The 20,890-nt window shown below is 40.3% G+C and overlaps 1 protein-coding gene across 1 annotated transcript in view; it reads left to right on the top strand.

The window, feature by feature from the left end:
* myt1b (myelin transcription factor 1b) overlaps positions 1-18,619 on the top strand; it is a 138,563-nt gene extending 119,944 nt beyond the window's left edge. The window contains exons 15-24 of the mRNA XM_088006934.1: positions 2,663-2,920; positions 3,480-3,634; positions 5,157-5,219; positions 7,567-7,629; positions 7,944-8,024; positions 8,496-8,720; positions 9,657-9,748; positions 9,942-10,045; positions 12,606-12,749; positions 13,531-18,619. Of these exons, the coding sequence (XP_087863060.1) occupies positions 2,663-2,920; positions 3,480-3,634; positions 5,157-5,219; positions 7,567-7,629; positions 7,944-8,024; positions 8,496-8,720; positions 9,657-9,748; positions 9,942-10,045; positions 12,606-12,749; positions 13,531-13,674 (1,329 nt within the window). The 3' untranslated portion in view covers positions 13,675-18,619. The remainder of the gene's footprint in view (positions 1-2,662; positions 2,921-3,479; positions 3,635-5,156; positions 5,220-7,566; positions 7,630-7,943; positions 8,025-8,495; positions 8,721-9,656; positions 9,749-9,941; positions 10,046-12,605; positions 12,750-13,530) is intronic.
* The last annotated feature ends 2,271 nt before the right edge of the window (positions 18,620-20,890 follow it).

The raw sequence follows: 20,890 nt of genomic DNA, 5'->3' as shown, positions 1-20,890 counted from the left end.
AAACATTTCAAGTGCTGCCCTGGTCTTCTTTCTAGTGCATTTGCAGAAGGATCATTAGCTGACTGCAGTTCAGATAAAACATTTCAGGCCGCAGCTGGTGAGATTGGAAGGGATAACAGTGGGTGTGCCCTTCCCTCTCCATCATTTTTTTTCTTTCCCCATCATCTCCACATGAATATATCATCAGGAGGCATTGGCTTACAGCAACAGGACGGTGTTGAGATTCAGTTGCATCACCTCTCTTATCCTCTTTCATCGTTTCATCCCTCCATCCCACACACTTTTCATGTTGTTATTGAATTTGGCTGACTGCCAGTTCCCTGGATTACTTTTCCACCAGGTAGCCTTTTTTCATTATCTGCTGGACGGATCTCCCACTCTGCTTCTCCACCCCCGTCACTCTTTCTTTAATTTTCTCTTAGCATCCTTTTTTTTTGTTGTACTCCGCTTTATCTCCATCACTTTTTGCCCAAACCGAGGTGTACGTTTTTCTATGTGTGCCTGTGCGTCTTTATTTTTTTTTTCTGCTACTCCTTTCCCTCTCTTTGCAACAGGAAACATTATTGTTACAATATCGCTTTCTCCCATATTGTGATTTTGGATGGCCTTTCTGTTTTGCTGAGGAGAGAAAGTGATTGCTTCATCATTTTTTTTTGGTTTCTTAGCATGGTTTCAGGGTGATAAAAAAAGAAAATCTGTGTTTCTGGCAGCAAAGCAAACCAAGGTGTTATTCAGCAAGGCTGTTTTCCAAGAGCAGGCTTAGCAAATCAGCTGGGAACTGATCTGGAATCAGAGTTGGAGTCAGTTGAAATCCAATACTAAAGCACCGGAACACTGTGCTCATCAACCCGGGACGTCTCTGGGAACTGCTCCAGCTAGCTTCCTTCCTCTCACAATGCTTTGATATTTTTAGATCTTGACCAGGCTATATGAGCAGCATTTGACATGAAAACACAACCCGGTTCAACCCTGTGCTTCTGTTCACCTGCCAGCGCTAAAATGAAGTGTGGAGTTTTCAAGCACTATGTCAGCGCTACTGGCACCGGAATACCTTGGATAGCCGAGTTGGCATTCTGTGGAATCGATACGACAAAGTGCATAACACTGCTTTAGGACTAAATAAGTGCTTCCTTGGTAGCAGGTAGAAAGACAACATTTAGACAAGATGAACAGACACAAAAGCTAAGACTGGTGAATATATCAATTTATGATTTTATTTATCTATCTATCTATCTATCTATCTTTTTTTAGCTGTATTTTAAAATGGTTATCTGACACTAGTAGCATGTTTAGCTAATACGTCCCAAAAGGATAGAAGAGGATTACGGCCAAAAAAGCAAAAAATGTTAATGTTTTTTTGTCATTGTGAAACGTAAAGTCAGAATTCTGACTTGTTTTCTCAGAAGTCCAAAAAAAAAGTTTGAATTCTGAGAAGTCAGAATTCTTTTTTTTCCAATGGCTCTAATGCTCTTCCGTACAAAAGGATTTTTTAGCTATGCCATGTAAAATGTCTAAGTAAGGCCTTTTGCTGAACAATGTAACCAATCTATCTATTTAAACAATCACAATACAATAATACATAAGCAATGTATTTGATTGTGTATTCATAAGCAAATACAGCCTCTGAGGCAACAGGAAATGTTTTTAGTTAGCTAGAAGCTAATTAGCCACAGTGCTGAGTTAAGCTAAATGTCATGCTGCTGATTATGCGTCCTAACAGGCAGAGTTTTTTATTGTTCGTATTAATTAAAGTATTCTGTAAAGCAACACTGAAACAGTTTTTTTATTACTATTCTTCAAATGTTTTTGAGCTAAAGACAGAGGACTAGCTAGTTAGTTGGGTGTTTAGCCTGACAAAAATACTTAAAAATATATCTTTTTCAGTAACTTGATATGTGTAGAGCAACATTTTTTATACTTAAATAAACGTAAAAGTTATTTTTAAGGTGGCTTATATAGAGATGCATCAATCAGAGACTGTGTGGTTGATATTCTACCACAGATATTGTGAAGCATGCCTGGTATTACTGATTATCTTCTGATTCCTCCTAAAGAACTACAATGAACAACTTAAATATAGAATATTTTTTCAGACTCTGGATCAATTTTAAATGGAACCATGTTAGTAATAAAATGACTACAGTAACAGAGCTCAAAGCTGCACAGATGTCTCCCTGCATCACTGAAAATCTACAAATGCAGTGAAATCCTCCAGGCTGTTGAACAGAAAGGTGTGTAGATGAAGACTAGCTACAAGAACTGCAGCATGTTTCATCTAACATTTTATGACACAGATAATAGCTGAATGACTTTTGCATTTTCTCTTTTGCAAACTTAAAAATGTAGAAGTTCACTACTACATCATGAGATATTTCTTTTTTTTCACTCCTTTGATTGGAAAAAGCTCTGATTTTCAATTACAGGTTAGACATTTAAATCACTCATTAATGTGCCGTAACTATAACTTAGGCTGTCTCTTTCTAGAATATTTTACTATGACAGGTCCATGCGACCTGCCAGTTTTTGCTTGCCTTTCTAATAATAACAGGTAAATATTGCCCTACAGCACATAAGTAAAAAAAAAAAAAAAAAAGCCTGACTGTTTTGTTTTTGTTTTGACTCGATTTGTTCATTCAGCTGTGCTTCTCTGCTTTCCACTCAGGAAATGGACATTGAGGTGGATGAGAACGGCACGTTGGACCTGAGCATGAAGAAGCCTATAAAACGGGAGGGCAGCGTGTCCGGCACCAGCCCCGGGGTCCGCTCCCCGGATCCGTCTTCGTCCTCCTCCTCTTCGTTCCATCACAGCGGAAACAGTGGAATGACATCCCCGAACATTCATACATACAAGCAGGAAGACTGGGAGGGACCTCTGGATTTCACCAAACCCAATCGCCAGAGGGAGGAGGAAACAGACGAGGTCAGTGCAATTAAACGGCCGCTTTCAATTACACTGCGTTTCCTGCTGCATTAGTCACAGAGGAGCTATTGCGGCATAAATAACAATAGACGAAACAGCCCTCAAGCCTTTTGAATGAAAACTTCTTGTTTACATCACTTTCTTTGTCTAATCGCCTTTTCTTATTTCCTGTCCCGCTTCTCCTCTTTCTATTATTCATTTATTTCAGTGAAATGCAAGAGTTACCACGAGGTTAAAACATTGCACTGTGTAGCAGAGGTGGTGTGTCAGGTGCATTGCACCATCCAGGATTTGGCATATGCTAATTTTCACTGCTTTGAACTTTTTCAAAAGAAATATAAAGGGCCTTGGATGTTAATTTTTTATGAGGACACTTTGCATTTGGAAACATTGAGTCTACAAAAGAATAAAAGGGGGTCGTGTCTGTTTGGAGTTTTGCAAAGTTTTTCTGTTTCGTGTTTTCTTTGCTTGTTTACGCCTCAGCAAAGTGACTCATGAAAACAATCGTCAGAGATTGAGTTAATATATCGTATCTGTTGGTGGTATGTCCTTTTTTTAGATGGAACACACGGGTCAGTCGTACGTCTCATCTGACCCAGAGGACTGTGACATGATGCAGGACTGTCTGGAGGACAGGAAGTACCCAGGAGAGGTCACGACCCCTAGCTTCAAAGTCAAGTTTCAGCCCAAGGACAGCAAGAAAGAGCTGCTCTCGTGAGTAACCGGTACACTAATAGTTCGACAGGCTAGTTATGTGCATTTTTTATGACATCCTAGCACTCCAAAGAGTGGTTCAACTCAAAATCTGTGCTTTTTGTGTTTGAGACGACTTTCATTTTGAGTATGATTCGAATATCTCTGCAATTAAAATTCGCTTTTGGTGGCTTCATGCTGTTTCAACTTATAACATCCGCGCTTATGAAACATTTTTTATTTAACATCATTTACTCAATTTAATCCCCAAAACTTTTACTTGAGTAGATTTTAATACATATTTATGAGTAGAAATAGTTGAAAATCAAGCCGCGCTCTCACAAAACGAGAGGCTCACGAGAAATAGGATAACAGCAAAAATGTATTATCTCTCGATCCATAATCGCATACATTTAGAACCTTCAAGCTCAGATCGATTGGCACTAAATTGCCACGACTGATGCACAGCTGCTGCCAGTAATAAACACAAACCACTTTTATGGATGCAGAGGATCTCCTCTATCAAAGCAGACACCTCTGCTAAGTGCCGTACGGCAGCAGAATCATGCCAAATAAACACCTTCACTGTTTATTTCATGAAGTCGTAAAGTTTTTTTTCTCCCTGTTGAAAAGAGTCAGAAACTTTGTTTTACAAATAAGAAATAAAATTCAAATTGTAAAAAGATGGCTAACGTCATAAGCAGCATGTGCCTTTCATTGGCCGCTGTAGAGCTTGCTAGCAAGTCTGACTAAAACATTAGCACCGAGGCTATGCTAGTTATGATGACTAGCATAGTCAACAAAATCTTCGATTAAAATATAAAGACAATTTTCAATAGAAATGAAGCATTAATGCACATTATATTTGGAAACTAATATACATGATTAAAATTATTTTAATCAGGGATGAACCAATTGAAGTTTTCTGGCCGATAAACGATCTTTGAAGAGCCTGACGTGCTGATTCTGGTTTTCGCCAATGTTGATTTTTTTTTTGGTCTGAAAAGCATAGCAACAAGGTTGCTAAGTTGGCAACAGCGGTGGGCCGACTTAGCTGTCACTCAGTCCTCTCTCATGGCAGAGCAGACAGGGCTTATTTTCAGACGTTTGTGGATGTAGATTAGAGTGGAGTATAAGAATGGTGGATCAGATCGATTTCCCTGGAAGTATCAGCCGATCGCCAAGGAAATCGGGGCTGATTTATCAACTGGCTGATGTATCGGTGCTCCACTAATTTTAATAGATAGTTTTACACATCCTTCAGATTTCCTTTTAGCAGCACAATTTTTTAAAGGGAAACCACCACACACATTTCTTTCTTTTTTCTTTTTTTTTTTTTGCTAGATCCAGTAATATAAGTCTTATTTTGGTAACTACTTCATAAAAACGGTCAGGTTTACATGCATTAAGGGCAGCTTCTTCGTCTCCTTCAGGAATCTGTGCTTTCTTCTTCTTCTTTTTCTTCTTCTTGTGCTCGTCTGTTCTAACTCTTAGCCTCTGCCTCCCTCTTCTCCTCCTTGCACTTCTGTGCTTCCCTCTGCAGGTGCCCCACACCCGGCTGCGATGGCAGCGGCCACATAACAGGGAACTACGCATCCCACCGCAGGTATGTTCAGTCTGAAGCCTGTTAGCCCAATGTGTGCGGCTCCCGCTCTGCTAGCACTAATGTGACACGTTAGCGCTGCTGAGTCTCTGAGCCCAACTAAAGACCAAAACCAAACATTTGATTTGATCTGACCTGCCAGAGTGAGCCCTAAAGCAAAGACTGTCAATGAATTTTATACTTAGTGATTTACTTCTCTCTGTCTGCCCTCTTACTCCTAAATGACCTTGGTAAGCCTTGCCTTCTGGATTTCCCTTCACTCACGTCTTTCTCCCCTCTCGCTTTCCTCGTCCTCTCCTTCACTGTTTCTCCTTTCCTCTCTCAGTCTGTCTGGGTGTCCTCTCGCTGATAAGAGCCTTCGGTCCCTCATGGCGGCCCACACTCCTGAACTCAAGTATGTCTGCTCTTCACCTTCGTTTTGCTTTTTCACTGTCATTTCGGCGCACTGCTACTGACACCGTCCAGCGCTGCGCTCTGCTGACGCTAGCTCAACTGCTGTCTCTGCTGTCTGTCATTGTGTGTCTTTCTGCAGATCGGTCTCTGCTCGCTATAAAATCACTCAGCTCATGTGAATAAGTACAAAATAAAAAGTTGCATCAAAAATGCCTGAATTACATTTTTTTTTAATTTAATTCATTTAATTTTTTATCTTTATTGAGCAAAAATGCACAAAACAAACAGGTTTTGCATGAAAGAACAACAGACATGATATAATGTGTAGAGAATCAGTTGTGAGAGAATTGAAGGTTAAATTTAAGCAAGATGAAGAAAGACATATTTCAGGACTAGGAAATACAATAATACAATTCTTCCAAGATAAGTAAATGTAGCAAGAGAAAAGAAAAACACAAACAAAAAAAACTAAGTAATTGATTAAATAAAACATTAGTCAGAGGTTTTGGGAAAATATTTTATGTATTTAAAAAGAAACATGTTGCTCTGTTTTTTATTAATCAAAATGAAGGATTCACACAGAAATTTTAGTTCTGACAGAAAATTAGTAATATTTGGTATCGAGTAGGGTTGTTTTGATAAATCAGACCAGATTTCCTTAATTTTGGCAGATCAGTGAAGGGCTGACACGTACATATGAAGCAGATCTTACCCACCGATCTACCTTGGCAAAGGTCTAAAAATTAACCAGTACTGCTCTGCTGTGAGAGAGGTGTGACTGTTGGCCCCGCCCACCAGGTCATGTCTGCATGTTTGCATTTAACAGTAGTCACCCCACTGTGGTGAAGTCAGTGACTTTCTTGCTATATTTAGAAACATTTCAGACAAAAAAAATCAGCATTGGGAAAATACTGAATTGTGTGGTCAGGCTTTATAAATGTCGATAAATGGCAATCGGTCAGAAAACTGCAGTCAGTGCAGCGCTGGTACAGAGTTTGCAAACTTTTTCTTTATACTGAATAATTACCATTGTCAGAGTTATTGTGATAGTAGATAATATCCTCGGGTCTTAATGAACGTACAGTTTCAGTCGCAGTGGAGAAAGTGAAATTCAAGGTCACTCCAACATGTTTGAGATATGTGATACAATAAAACACAAATGTATTCATACTCTTTTCACATTACGACATGTTACATCACTAACTTCAATGTGCTTTGTTGGGATTGTTATTTTACTGCATAATGGGGACGTTAAAATAACACCATCCTCTCAGACAAACATGGTGATGGGAGTGTTTTGCTGTGAGGAGGCTTTTGCTTTGTCTGGTATACTGGAGGATCTTCAAGATAAAAGATGCTTAGATATTATTTTATCAACTAAACCAAATCAGTTTGTGTGTACATCAATGTGAAAAGCACTTCAAAGTGATTTAACAGTTTGCTAACAGGTATTTTTATCATTGCGTTCTGCCACCACCGGCTCTTTGAGGTAATTTATGATTACCTCAAAGGGCCCAAGATGAACATGAGTTTGACAACCCTGTTTTAAGACGAAGCATTTTCGTGTGTTCAAACAGCCTAGTCAAAGTCTGCGACAAAATCCAATTGAGAATTGGTAGCAAGAGTTGCTACTACTCTCTTTGGTATTCGCAAAAGCTTTCCATCCGATCTGACTGAATTTGAGTCATCTTCCAAAGAAAAATGTCAGTCTTTAGATGAGCCAGACACAACCCAAAAGGTGCTTTCATCTGCCTTCTTTCTCAACATATGGACTCTTTTATTTCCATTTCCTGACTTTGAAATTTAGTGACTGTGAAGTGATAAAAATCCGAAACACATTTGCAGGGTGTAGTAACAAGCCATCTTCTCTCGCTGTCTCAGCTGAGTTCTGTCACCTTTAGGGAAGGTTTGGCGTTCCTTTCCTAAACACTAAATATGAAACTCTTCCCGTTCCCAGATGCCCCACGCCAGGATGCGACGGTTCGGGTCACATCACAGGAAACTACGCCTCTCACCGAAGGTAACCAACACACTGAGCAAAGAGCTTCTTCAACAAAACACACAACCAGTCAGTCTGTCAGTCAGTCAGTCAGTCAGTCAGAGAGGCCTAGTGATAGCTCATGGTAGAGTCAGACAGGAACCACATCCACATTTCCTCATCTTTCAGGCGTTTTTGATTTGATTTTCTTTTTTCGTTTGGTTGGACCTCTTTCTTTCTTTTTTTTTTTTTTAAAGAATATCCTTCCTTCTCATGTTCTGTCCCTTTATGCAACAGTCACCTTACCGTAACGTTTTTCAACCCTCTGTTATCAACTCCATACTTTCTGTTTTCAGTCTCTCTGGGTGCCCGCGTGCCAAGAAAAGTGGAATTAAAACTCCTACCAAGGACAACCAGGAGGACTCGGAGCTTTTAAAGTTCGTACCGCTCAGAAAGCCATAACGTCTGCTTTTAGCATGACTGACGGTAAAGAGTAAAATGCAATAAAGGACAGAGAGACAGAGAAGCACAGAGAGGACAGTCACTGTGAGTCTTATGTGGAGGTGCTGACCTTGGCCTTTAGGTGAACCCAACAGTAATCGCCCTCACTGATGAAGCACTCCAGCTGCAAACACTGACTGTTAGTCTAGTTCATGTTAGAGTGATGTAGAGCACAGTGCATGGAGGATACATGCTGCATTTCCACATAAAACATTAAACCTGATAATATACTAATAATATTACTACAGCAAGAATACATAAAAAAAATTATCCAAAAAATTTAAAGTGCATATCTGTTAAATAATCCCCAAAAATAACTTTTTTTGAGTATTTTTGAGTACTAATCCCCTAAACATTTCTTTTTCTTCTTCTTTTCTCTCTGTTCGACGTCTTTCCGTCACTCCCAGCAGATGCCCCGTGCCGGGCTGTGACAGCCTGGGCCACATCAGCGGCAAGTACGCCACGCACCGCAGCGCCTACGGCTGCCCATTGGCTGCCCGCAGGCAGAAGGAGGGCCTCCTGAATGGGATGCCCTTCAACTGGAAGGCATTCAAGACAGAGGGTCCCACCTGCCCCACCCCCGGCTGTGACGGCTCCGGACACGCCAACGGCAGCTTCCTCACACATCGCAGGTGAGCCGCACCCAGACGAGCCGTACGCAGACGAGCCGAGCTGTTTTATGGTACAACTTGAGCTTAGCTTTGTTTCTCTAGCAGGACTCTCTTAAAGGGGCAGTGTTATGTAAAATCAACTTTTTTTGAGCTTTATTTATCATGCAAAACATATCTGGATGCTTTGATTCTTTCATGCATGCTTAAGAAATTCTTTAATCTCTATGGCAACCATTCAGCTGTGTGAAACGCCTGAGTGGTCATAGCACCGCCTTCGAGGCGCAGCTCCTCCTCAGAGTTGCAGTTCCCAAGCTTCGGCCTCACAGAGCAGCCCTCCTCCATGACTCCCCCACTCAGCTCCTTCAGACTAGCCAGCAGCAATTAGCAAACACCTGGTGGAATTGCTAATCTGCTGAGCTCTTCATACGAGCTGCTTCTCAGTGCAGCGCTGGTAAAAACGTTGTTAAAGAGTTAATAGAGGAGCCATGTTGTGATGACTTCATGGTGCTCATGAAAGTAAAAAGTTAATAACAGGAGAGGGAGAACGATTAGTTCATGGTAACGTTATATCAGCTGATATAACGTTATATCAGCCAAACGGAGTGCCAGACCAGGTGTAGCTTCCATGGAGGGAAAAAAAATACCTGAAAGAAAACATAAAGTTAATCATTGAAATAACAGTAAATAATGCAAATTGGAGAGGAGTAAAAGAAGAAAGTGAGAAAAAGTGGTCAGTTTGTCCTCCAGTAGCCTAAGCCTACATCAGCATAACTCCAGAGATAACTCAGGATAATCTGCACCAGTCTAACTATAAGCTTTATGAAAAACGAAAGTTTTAAGCTGAGTCTAGAAAGTAGACAGGTGTCTTTATTACTTGATAGGTCAGCTCAGACTAACGACCCTGTCTGTCTGTCTGTCTGTCTCTCTCTCTCTCTCTCTCTCTCTCTCTCTCTCCAGCCTCTCAGGATGTCCTAGAGCTTTGTACGCCAAGAAGAAGGCCAAGTTCCCCTCCGAGGAATACATGAGCACCAAGTTCAGAGCCACTGACGGTATGATGTTTGGACTTAACATCCTAATGCCTTTATGTTACAAAGGAGGGGTTACTGAGAAAACCACAGAACAATACATTATAGGGTGTACGATATCTACATTTGTAGTTGAGTGAATTGATGGGAGTAAGCGGTTATCTTGCTTATATTCAGGTTTTCCTCTTTCTCTGACATGTCTGCGCTTCTGTTTTAGTTCTGGACAACGATGAGGAGATCAAGCAGCTCAACAGAGAAATAAACGACCTCAACGAGTCCAACAACGAAATGGAGGCCGACATGGTCAACCTGCAAACTCAGGTGGGTGTCACTGAAATGCAGGTGGTTTATGGTACACATAATGCTTAACATAATTTGTAGGTGATCTTGTATGCATGTTGAAATAGACCTGTCAGTTTATTTAAATTTAAAGAAAAGTAGCAAATATGAGCAATGCAACTCAATGCACAGTAACAAGAGAATTAAAAACTGTTTCTGATTAAAGGACGTTATTTATTTCAGGTTAACATAAACAATCAGACACTGCAACAACACAACATATTACCAAGTATATTTTTTAACCTTGTTTCTCATGCAAATATCTTGGTGCACTTGAAAAAAGACAAAACTAATGTACAAGTAAAATTTCTGCAAGATATAGGAACTTGTTTTAAGTCAACAATTTCTAAAACATTAATTTTAAAAATGACTTGTTCCACTGGCAGATTATTTCACTCATAAACAAACATTTTTGCCATGTTATAAGTGAAATAAAGATTAATATTAAGGAATGATTGACTCTAAACAAGCTCCTATATCTTGCTTAAAAGTTCAGGGTTAAATGTCATCAGGCAAAATGAGAGGAATCCAATGAATAATATGCTTAATACCTGCCTAAGCTCTTTTCAAAATCTGACAACCGAGCCTCATCAGAACCTGTATTCTAATTTTTTGGATACGACTGTAAATGTTCATATGAGTGGGAGATTGTTTACATTAATTCAGTAACCAGAACGTGGAGGAGTTTAACGTTACCTGGGACATTCGTGGCAGGAGACGATGATGTTTACAAACACAAGAAAAGTGACAATGTTACTTGGATTGTTATTTTTGATGCTTGAACCATTTTTCCACTTGTTCTCACGAGTGGATCAGTAACTATCAATATACTATATCAATATATGTTTGAATGCTTAGTGGTATTAGTGTTAATGTACCCAGTGTACTGAAGTCACTTATTCCATAATGGGTAGTTTGATTTGTTATTTTTGTGACATATTTGTTTTTCATGGCTTACTTTATCTTTAAGATAATAATTACCAAAAAATATAACTGATGATAGCTGAAATTTCAAGTAGCTGTCATCCATCTCTAATGGATAAGTTACCCACATATACGATGTAATTCTGTAGCATGTTTAGCACAAAACTAGAAGTGTGTGTAACGACCTCACCATCTAACACATCCACAACCGACAACCTGAGTCTGTCCTTTCAAATTCCTTAAGTTTACAGACATTCACGTTGTTTTGTGTTGCCACAATGAGCCAAATGCTGTGGATTTGTCAGACCATGTTTTACCTCGATGCTGACATCCATTCCAGCTGATTCAGATAAAAACAAAACTCACCAAATCCAACTATTCACCCCTGGTACAATAAAACACGTCCTGAGTTACCCTCTATACCGGCGAAAATAACCCAACATGCAGCCACATCACCATTTGACCTTTGACCTGAGTAACAAACAAGGCATTGGCAGTTCTGTGTTAGACATTATCCTGGCTAAATTGTATATGAGTGGCATATTTGGTGGAGTTATTTGCTACAAAAGTTTTAAAGAGTGTAACAATGATGCTTAAGAGAAGTGCTGTGAATGAAGTTAATAACAAAGCTTGTATTAATTCACATAGCTCAGTGTCAGTGCATAGACATAAATGATTTTAACCCAGCCACGTCTTATTCTTGATGTCATTGACAAGTTATTAATGATACATCATGGCATTTAGAACCATGTTCCAATCAGAAAAAAGAAACGTTCCTCACCCATACTGCATTAGAATTTAATCAGTTAAGCCAGAGTTGTGACAGCACATCTTTTTTGTTAGTTAACTAGCTGGCTAACCGTCAATTTACAAGACTTTTAAACAGAAAGAATCCCTTTAAATAAATAGCTATTCATTTTACATTAGCTGGCAGAATATTTAAAACATGTCAAGGTGTCGATTTTTTTAGACATCCACATAAGAACTGCAGTCCAGTGCGGTTTGAATGCATATGTTGATGCCAAGTAGACCAGAGACCGTTTCAAAAGCAGGTAGCAGCCTATAGCACAGGGCATTCTGGGTAAATACAACCAAATCAAACATACAAGCAGTTCTAGGGGCAGAAATGTCTCTTAGCCGTACACCAATGAAAAAAGAGACTTGCTACAACCATTAAAATCACATGCCGCTCCATCATTTCATGAAGAAGGAATTTGTGCTTACGTCTTCTTCTGAGGTTTTTGTCTCATTTCTTTTAGTGGTTCTTGGTGCAGCTCCACCACAGGGGAGGGAGGGGAGTGCAGGTTTTCATTAGGGTTTGGTTTGACATAAAGCTGTGTGAAAGCGAACCACAGCAGCTGAAAATGGAACAAATGTCATTTTGGTCTCCAATCAAACCGAGTCTACCAACTATCAGGTGTGAAAACCCCCTCAGTTTACAAATCAAGTATTTACTTGTGCACAGACATACGATTTTCTCTCCATATATTTACTCTTACCGCGGCCTAGACTGGATCTGACTGTGTGGACATTACTCCGGTCTGAACAGGGTCTCCGATAAAAACAACTTTCTTAAGTGAAAGGTTTTGTAATTTGAAAATGGCACTTTGTGTTGCAGATCTCTTCCATGGAAAAAAACCTAAAGAGCATTGAGCACGAGAACAAGATGATCGAAGAGCAGAACGAGGCCCTCTTCATGGAGCTGTCCGGTCTGAGCCGGGCCCTCATCCGCAGCCTGGCTAACATCCGCCTGCCACACATGGTGAGGCTTCTCACGTCACAGGCTGTGTTTCCATTGCAGATGTGCACAAATCTTTGTCTAGATTCTGCTAATGCCGTAGAAACACAACTTTGCAATTGCTGTGTTTACCATTAAATAAGAAATTATATTAAAATCACAAGTAAATAAGCTTGTTCATGGATAAGTCATTAAAAATCATGGCAGCTAGGAGTGTGAGCAGTTATATGGATATAATTATAATTCAGCCATGGCGCTCATCATCTATCAGCCATCACAGGAGAGGTCTGCGTCTTATTCAGGCGTAAGAGCAACAAGACCCGCCTACTTGAGAGCGGCTAAGAATGCAGGATTTTGGGGAAAATGTAGTCGATTTTACAGAAGAGCTATGGATTCAACACTTTGGAATGACGCACAACTTTTTATGAACTCTGTGATGCTGTGAGAGCTCTATTGAAGCGAAAAAAAGGAAACACAAACTATCATTCTCCTACTACTTCCTGTTGTCTTCTTTGGCGTTTTCACCAGTAGTAACATCCAGCTAGTGATCACATGACTCATGGTGTGGAAAAAAAGTGTTTCCATTGCAACACTATCATTATATATCCATTTTGATATGACTGAAAAACCACCTTGTTGTAATTCAAAACCTTTTATCAAAAAGTATCAGGGTTTTCTTCAAAACTGGCATGTTTCCATTAGGCTAAATTCTTTTTGTAATTTAAATTTGTGCAATTTTACGGTGAATAGAAATGCAGATACCGTTCCACTTATCTCACTCATCTCAATCTCTCTTGCGTGGCAGCAGGAGCCAATCACCGAGCAGAACTTTGACAACTACGTCAGCACCCTGACCGACATGTACACCAACAAGGAGTGCTTCCAGAGCCCGGAAAACAAGGCCTTACTGGAGAGCATCAACAAGGCTGTGAAGGGCATCAAAGTGTGAGGCTCGACGCGCGGCACGGGAGGCAAATCTGAAACGGCTGCTGGAGCTGGAGAGCTGGATGCCGGGGGAGCGGTGTGGGGAGGGGGAGTTGGAGAGATGCTGAAATGCTCAACGATATATTTAAATACGATTCAAAAACAAAAAGGGAATTCAGGTTACTTAAATAAACGGCAAATTTTCAAACAAAATCAACCCAGGGAGCACCTCTGTTGAAGAAAAAGCGACCAAAATCCACATCATGCTGCTTCTGAGATTCAGAGGAGGAAACCTTCAAGTCAGAGTGTTTGGAAAAGCAGGAATAATGTTTGTAGGAACTAGATCGGAGGGGCTTTGACGTGCTGTATGTTTACCTGCTGAGTCTGCTTCCAACGGGGCCGGAACACCGGAACGAGGAGGCGGGATCTGCTTCCGGACGACGGAACTTTCGCCGCTGTCCTGTAGCGTTGGCTGGGAGGGGCGCTCACCAGCTGTGTGATCCGCATCCACTCACACACACACTTCTCACACACATATCCCAGCGAAATGAGACGCACGCTCACCTGAATGTGTGTGTCTGCAGCGGTGAGGCAGATCTCAGAACAGCCGGGATACTCAGCAGACCAAATCCTCTTTGTTTTTTGTTTTTTACTGGAATGATGATAGGAGTAGTGTGCACACATCTCAGCTTCGGTTAGTCATATCAATAGTATTTATCAACATAGGAATTGCACTTCATTTCAATGAATAGTTTTGTGGTACGATAATTATTGTTATATATGAATTATTTAAACTTGTGAACTTTTAAATTGTAACTTATTGCCCTTTATGTTATTGAGGTTTATTTATTTAAAGCAATCTATTTATTAATAACTTTGTTTTGTAAAACAAACAAACAAACAAAAAAATGCAACTTTACCGATAACCAATCTGCAGATGTCTTAAGAATCTATAACGACAGACGAGACGGTTTTTTTTTGGTTTGTTTTTTTAACTTTTTACGTGCAGATGTTTTATAAGGAATCAAAATTCTTTTGATAATTTTACAAGAAAATGATCTTTTTGGGGTTTTTTTTTTTTTTTCTTCTTTTCCTCCGTTTTGTTTGTGCTTTTTTTTCCTGTTACTGCTACAAAACCCCCCACGGGCGAGAGGGAAAAAAGAAAAAGAAAAACGATGTATTTATTATTTATTTAATGAGAAAGAAGTCGACTGATGTGTATTTATTTTGTTTCTTATTTATGTGCGTGTTGTGACGGTTGAGTCTGAGTAGTTAAAAAAAAAAAAGATTTAAAAAAAAAATCCACTGCTAATAATTAAATAAAGAAACGACATTAATACCAGTACTGTTTGATTGCTTAGGCGTGTACTTAGACAAACCAGCAGCTGATTGTAAACCCAACAGAAGCACTCACTTCTCTGTTACTGTCACATTTCTGTGTTTTAATTTGCTTCCTGTCAGGTGAAGGAAAAAAAAAGCTTAAAAAGAAAAAAAAAAGTGTTTTGTACCTCTCCCAAGCTCTTTGTAGCGGCCAGCACTGGCTCACCCAGAACCTCTACGATGCACCGAGGCTGCTTTGCGAATTATTCTCTGATCGTCCGTAAAAATGTTCCACACAGAGCGCTTTTCCGGCCGTGTTTCAGCCTGGATGCATGATGATTCCTAAAATATTCTGCGACATATCCAAACCCTTGAGGATACAATAAGGTCCTTTCTGTCTTTGACTAACTTCAAACATACACACACCCTTGTAGCCTTACTCTAGATTTTAATTTTTTTTTTCAATGCACAAAGTGCCACTGATTAAAAAGAAAAGAAAAAGAGCAAAAAAAAAAGAAAAAAAAGGAGAGCTTACTTTTTTCCTGATTCTCTGCATCTCTGCAATGTAAGAATGTCTGGTTGCCCAGGACGACCACGGCATCGAGAGAGAACGCGGATTGTTTCAAAATGCCTTTATTTCTCTGCCAAGATGGCCATAAGTACACTATATATACATTCTGTACAAATAGATTTTAAAGATGCTATATATATGAATATAAACATACATATATTTTTCCAGTATAATTGTTGACTTCTTCTTCTTCTCTTGTATTATCAGAAGCTGTTCAGGCGAGACGTTAAGGGTGCGTCATTGTGAGGAGGCGGTTGCTCCATCTTTAATATCACTTAGACCTGCTCAACTGTGGCTTTAAACATTCAGTCAAGCTGAAGTCGTTGACGGTAGTGGAACAGTACTTTTGGATCCCGTCGGTTTCCGTCCCCCCTCCCGTCTCGTTTTTTTCTTCTTCTTCTTTTCATCCACCTGTCTTGTCTTTGGCCTGAAGGTGTGCTAACATCAGCTGCATGTTTACGGCTGAACCTGAATCCTAAGTGTCAGTGTGAGTTCATGTATAGTGAAAAAAAAGACGATGCCTCTGAATAATGTTCTGCACATTGTGTTCAACGACATTGTGCAGTTTCTGAATATTCTTCTTGTGTGTTCATGGTAAAGGCCTGCTCGCTCCAAGCTCTTTTGTGTTGAAACAAACCAGTAGGAGACGTTAGTGTGACCTGCCTTTGGGGTGAAACTATTCCCACGTGTAACTCTGATGTCCAAGGCATGTTGTAAATGTGCTCTTAGCCAGCGTAGAATGTGCACTTTCTGAATAACTCGTCAAAGATGCCAGCAGTTGAAGTCGGACAGATCTGAGATCAGGAAATTTCCTGTGTTTTCTCTGAAGAGTTTCATGAAATTATTATGATTACTTCTTACGTTCTAGCGGCCTTTATTTAACAGTGGTCAGACAGGAAAAGCTCGTTGTGAGAGAAGACGTACGGCAACAGGCCGAGACTCGAATCTGTAACTAAAGGTCTCCGTATATGGGTCGCGCGCTCCACCCCTGCGCCATCGCAGCACCCCTGAGTTTCATGAAATTACAGGATTTTCGTTTTTCAAATTCTGGGAAACCAAAAGAGAGATTGACGGGAAGGAGTTGCTTGGTTCTCAGGTGACCTGCGGCAGAGCGGAGCATAGCCACAGGTCGAGCAGTCAGCTGAGGCTAGAGGCAATCGCAGCGGCTGGATCAAGGCCTCGTGTGAAATGAGACGAGCGCGTGGGAGTGGAAAATTGATTTGCCGGGCTGCACAACCTCCCCTTTTGTTGTCGGAGGAGGCGTTTGTTGCATAAATATGTGGACGTCACTCAAGAGAATGTTAAAGCTTTTCCTGACTTTTTAGCCCAAACCCCTCTCCTCCCCAGCCCCCCCGTCGCTCCAGCCCCTCTTTACCCCCTCCCGGGTCTTCTTTGCGTCTTTCCTCAAGAAAGATTGCTTGGATGCATTTGGTTAACAAAGTAGTGTATTTTTCCTCTTGAAATGCACAAGAATTCTACCCAGAGTGTTAAGACTGTGAATATTCTTTTAACCTATTTGATATGGCATGACCCCTTTTAAACTGCTTGATGAAATTGTCTACTGAGGTATGTAAATGAAGAACACTGAGGCCATGAAAGCGGAGCATTTTAAGAAAAAAAATGTAAAAAGAAAAAAAACAGAAAAAGTCAGCTAAGAAAGCGAACTCAGCCCACGGTCGGTCCTGCACCCACGCACTGTATGTTTTCCTATTTACATAGAAGTACCGAGTGATGGAGTCAGTTTTATTGTTCTGATCCGAAAAAGAGCATTTAACAAGACGGGGCTCAGTTTTTTTCCCCCACCCCCCTCCCCTCTCTCAATTTTATTTGATGTGACGACACTTTTCAGGGAATTCAGTCAACACCAAAATTTCAAATGTGAGTGTGAAGGGGAGATGTATAAGGAGAGACAGATAGAGAGAGAGAGAGAAAAAAAACTGAGTGGCACTTTTTCATCAGGCTGTCCAAAATATAACAAAACCAAAAGAAACCCCCATTTTTTTCCCACCTCCCCAGGCGTAGTTCTCAGATATGTGTGGTCTTATCATGTGTGCCTTTCTCCCTCCACTCATGTCAACATATGGTATGTTTACACCCATTCAATTACTGCTGAAAATCCTCGGTCCTGATCCAGATGTCTGACTTTCAGGGGGAAACGGGTGGGGGTGGGTTAACAGTTTTACTCTGTGGAATAAAGCGTGTCTTCTTCTGTCCACTGCAGACAGACAGAGAGAGCACTCTGAGTAACAGGGGAAAACTCAAAGCTTTTGTCTCTCTGAAGAAACTGTGATCTCATTCTGTCGATTCAGGTACCAAAAACTGCACGGACAGTTTCTGTGAAGGGATCTGAAGCTTGGCAGTCATCTCTAGATAATGCATCAGAGTGCAGGGCATTATTTTGACATAAGTGGAAAAAGTTTCTGTACATATTTGTATCCAGACAAAAAAAAAAACAAACAAAAAAAAAAAAACAGTGTTATTTGTTGTTGTATCGAAGTTGAAAATGGTTTCGAAACTAATAACGATTCTAAAAATGAAGAATAGTTTGTGACAAAAAAAACAACAAAAACTCCACAGCCAAGGGTTGTCCTGCTAGCACATTTTTACAGAGATGAGCTATTTTTACTGGTGATTTTCTAGACACTGAAGTTGAAATCCTTAAAAAGAAAAAGAAAAAAAATAGTACAAAACTTCCAGAAGTACAAGCACTTCCATTACTATAGAATGTGTGATCATTTTAGTTACTTTTGTAGACGTGGTTGTTCCTTTGCTACTGCACCGTTTTGTAAAGTGGGACAGGCCTTGGCTGTGTGTTCTTAGGGATTTATGTTTTTGTTTAAACTTTTTTTTGGGGGTGAACAAGGGGGGTTGGATGGGCGGGTGGAGCGGGTGGGGCGGGGGGTTATAACACTGTAGATTGGCCAAGTTTGTGGATGTGTGTTTGTGTACTTGTAAACATGTTCCCTGTTTCTGTGTCAGTGTTATAAAGCAGAGAATTGACGTCAGTTATTGTGAGGGTATGAACCATTTTAAATGTTCTCTATAAAAAAAAACCCAAATAAAGACTCATAGAACAGAGCATTAGTGTTTCTGTCTGATTCATATTTCTATGTACTTGATTTACGCCTCTTCTGTACACACAAACGAACTTCAAGGACATTACAGTTTTAATACAAAGGATTTCATATGATGTTGTTTTAGCTGGTAAAAGCATATTTTTAAAGAGTCTGTAGGGGGTGTGAATACTTGTCATTGGTGACAGTATCAGCATGAGATATTGTGATAGAGCAGTTGGCATTAGCATTCACCGATAGATCGGTGCTAGGACCAAGTCTAATAAAGACACATGTACACAGAGTATGACTAAATATATCCGAACTGACAACATAATGCTTCAATAATGATCTAACTGGGACAGGAACAAGTCATGTCAACATATGAATTAACTAGTCATTGTGATTATGTTGACATATCATTGTCCTATATAAAGCAGGTTCTTACTGTGAAATCCTTGCCTTTTCCCTGCTGAACTGAGCCTTTGAGTGAGCATTTATGACCAGTCCTCAATGCCTGAGTAAAACTGGCAACAGAGAAGAATCAGCTGTTTGCCGCAAAGTTCTAGAAAACTTCAACTCTTTTGAACTAGACAGTGTTGAGCCTCCAGCCAGGAAGGAACTACAAGGAGGAAGGAGGCTGGTATGAGAACTATTAATCCCACAATGCACTGCGATAACCTCCTTTAAGTTTTAGCAGGAAAAGGCAGAGTTTCGCTCTGGGAAAATGTGACATTGCATTAAGAAAGAGGAGCCACTAATGGAAGTCGGTTTCTAATCTGCAGTGACTGACCCATAGGACGTCTTCCTGAATCAGAAGGACCAACTCCCCTAAGGGGGACTGGCACTTACCACAAGTCCTGGACCTCAAATATGTATGACATTGTTTGCATATCCAGTATTTCTATTCCTAAATCTACTGCTATAGGAATAAGTCTTGACCCTGGCTTATTCATAATTCTGCTGAAGGAATCTTTGAATCACATATTTCCTTAAAAGAGATGACTGCCATCGCCACACTGCTGCTTGCTGCCATTGATCTGAGGAAAAAGAGCCTCAACCACAGAGCTGAGGGGAGAAACCATGGTTCCACATGTTTCCCTGCCACTGAGGTTGACACATGTCAGCTGAGCAGACCCTCCTCTAGCTACGAGTTTAGTGGCTAAAGGTTCGCTGGATTTCTTCACCAATGCTGGTCGCGTGTGCCAGATGAACCAAAGTCGCTGCCTGACTCCCCTGATTTACCTCACTTTGTAATTTTACGTGGTCTTCCTCTTCATGGCTAGATTGCTGTCATTCCCAATCAGTTCTCCTTTGTTAACTAACACTTGACTGCGGCATATTCAGTAATGAGGATGTTCCATGACAGGACATATTCCGTGTTTAACGTCACTGAGCACCAGAGAGTGACCCTTTCTTTCACAAATATTTAATTTTGCATGGCTAGATGCTGTACAAAATTTGTACACCTGTACAAAATCCAGGTTTGGGCTCAATCTTAGGTTGGGGCTCAACCCCAACCTAAGATGTCCTATTTGCACCAAACCATTTGGGTGAGAGACTTGTGATGGATTAGCGATCTGTATGGGGGTACCCCCCTGTCACCCACTGACCACTTAAGATAGACACCAGCACCCCTAGTGGCCCCACTAGGGATAAGCATGTAAATTGATTGATTGATTGATTGATTGATTGATTGATTGATTGATTGATTGATTGATTGATTGATTGATTGAGGGGAGACAACACACGTGGAAGAAGTTGCTGCTCTGGTCAGATGAGAGCAAAATCAAACTTCTTGGAGTTCATGTTCATGCAAAACTGTGAAATAAAACTATGTCTTCACATCACCCTGAGCACCCTGACCATCACTCAGTGGAACTGTTTTCTTTAGTGCAGATATGGAAGTTGGTCAGATTAGTCTGGGCGACAGATGGAGCCCCTTGACTGTTTTTCTGTGGGCCCTTGACATTCCATTGAATTTTTCCTAAAAGCAGGCATTGGTACAAATGAAAAATAAATGTCACTCCACAAACCTTTAGTCCTATTGTGCACTTTCATTTCTTATTGAGAACAGGAAACATTTTTTACAACAAATTTTTAAAACAAACACCAGTACCCATTATATGAACTGCACATTATGCTGAGTAACGTTAGTCTGTATTTTATAATTTGTCATAAACTAATTTAACTAGCTCTTTACCAAACCCAACCCTCCTTCAGTTTGCAGTTGAGGGGCCGGTTTGGTAAAGAACTTATGAAATTGGTTTATGACAAATTATAAAATAGAGACTAAT

This window comes from Poecilia mexicana, unplaced genomic scaffold (genome assembly GCF_051168715.1).
Source record: "Poecilia mexicana isolate PSO_F unplaced genomic scaffold, ASM5116871v1 scaffold_7, whole genome shotgun sequence".
Lineage (NCBI taxonomy): Eukaryota > Metazoa > Chordata > Actinopteri > Cyprinodontiformes > Poeciliidae > Poecilia > Poecilia mexicana.
Note: the sequence above shows the minus strand (reverse complement) of the source record. Positions and strands in the feature narration are given on the sequence as shown.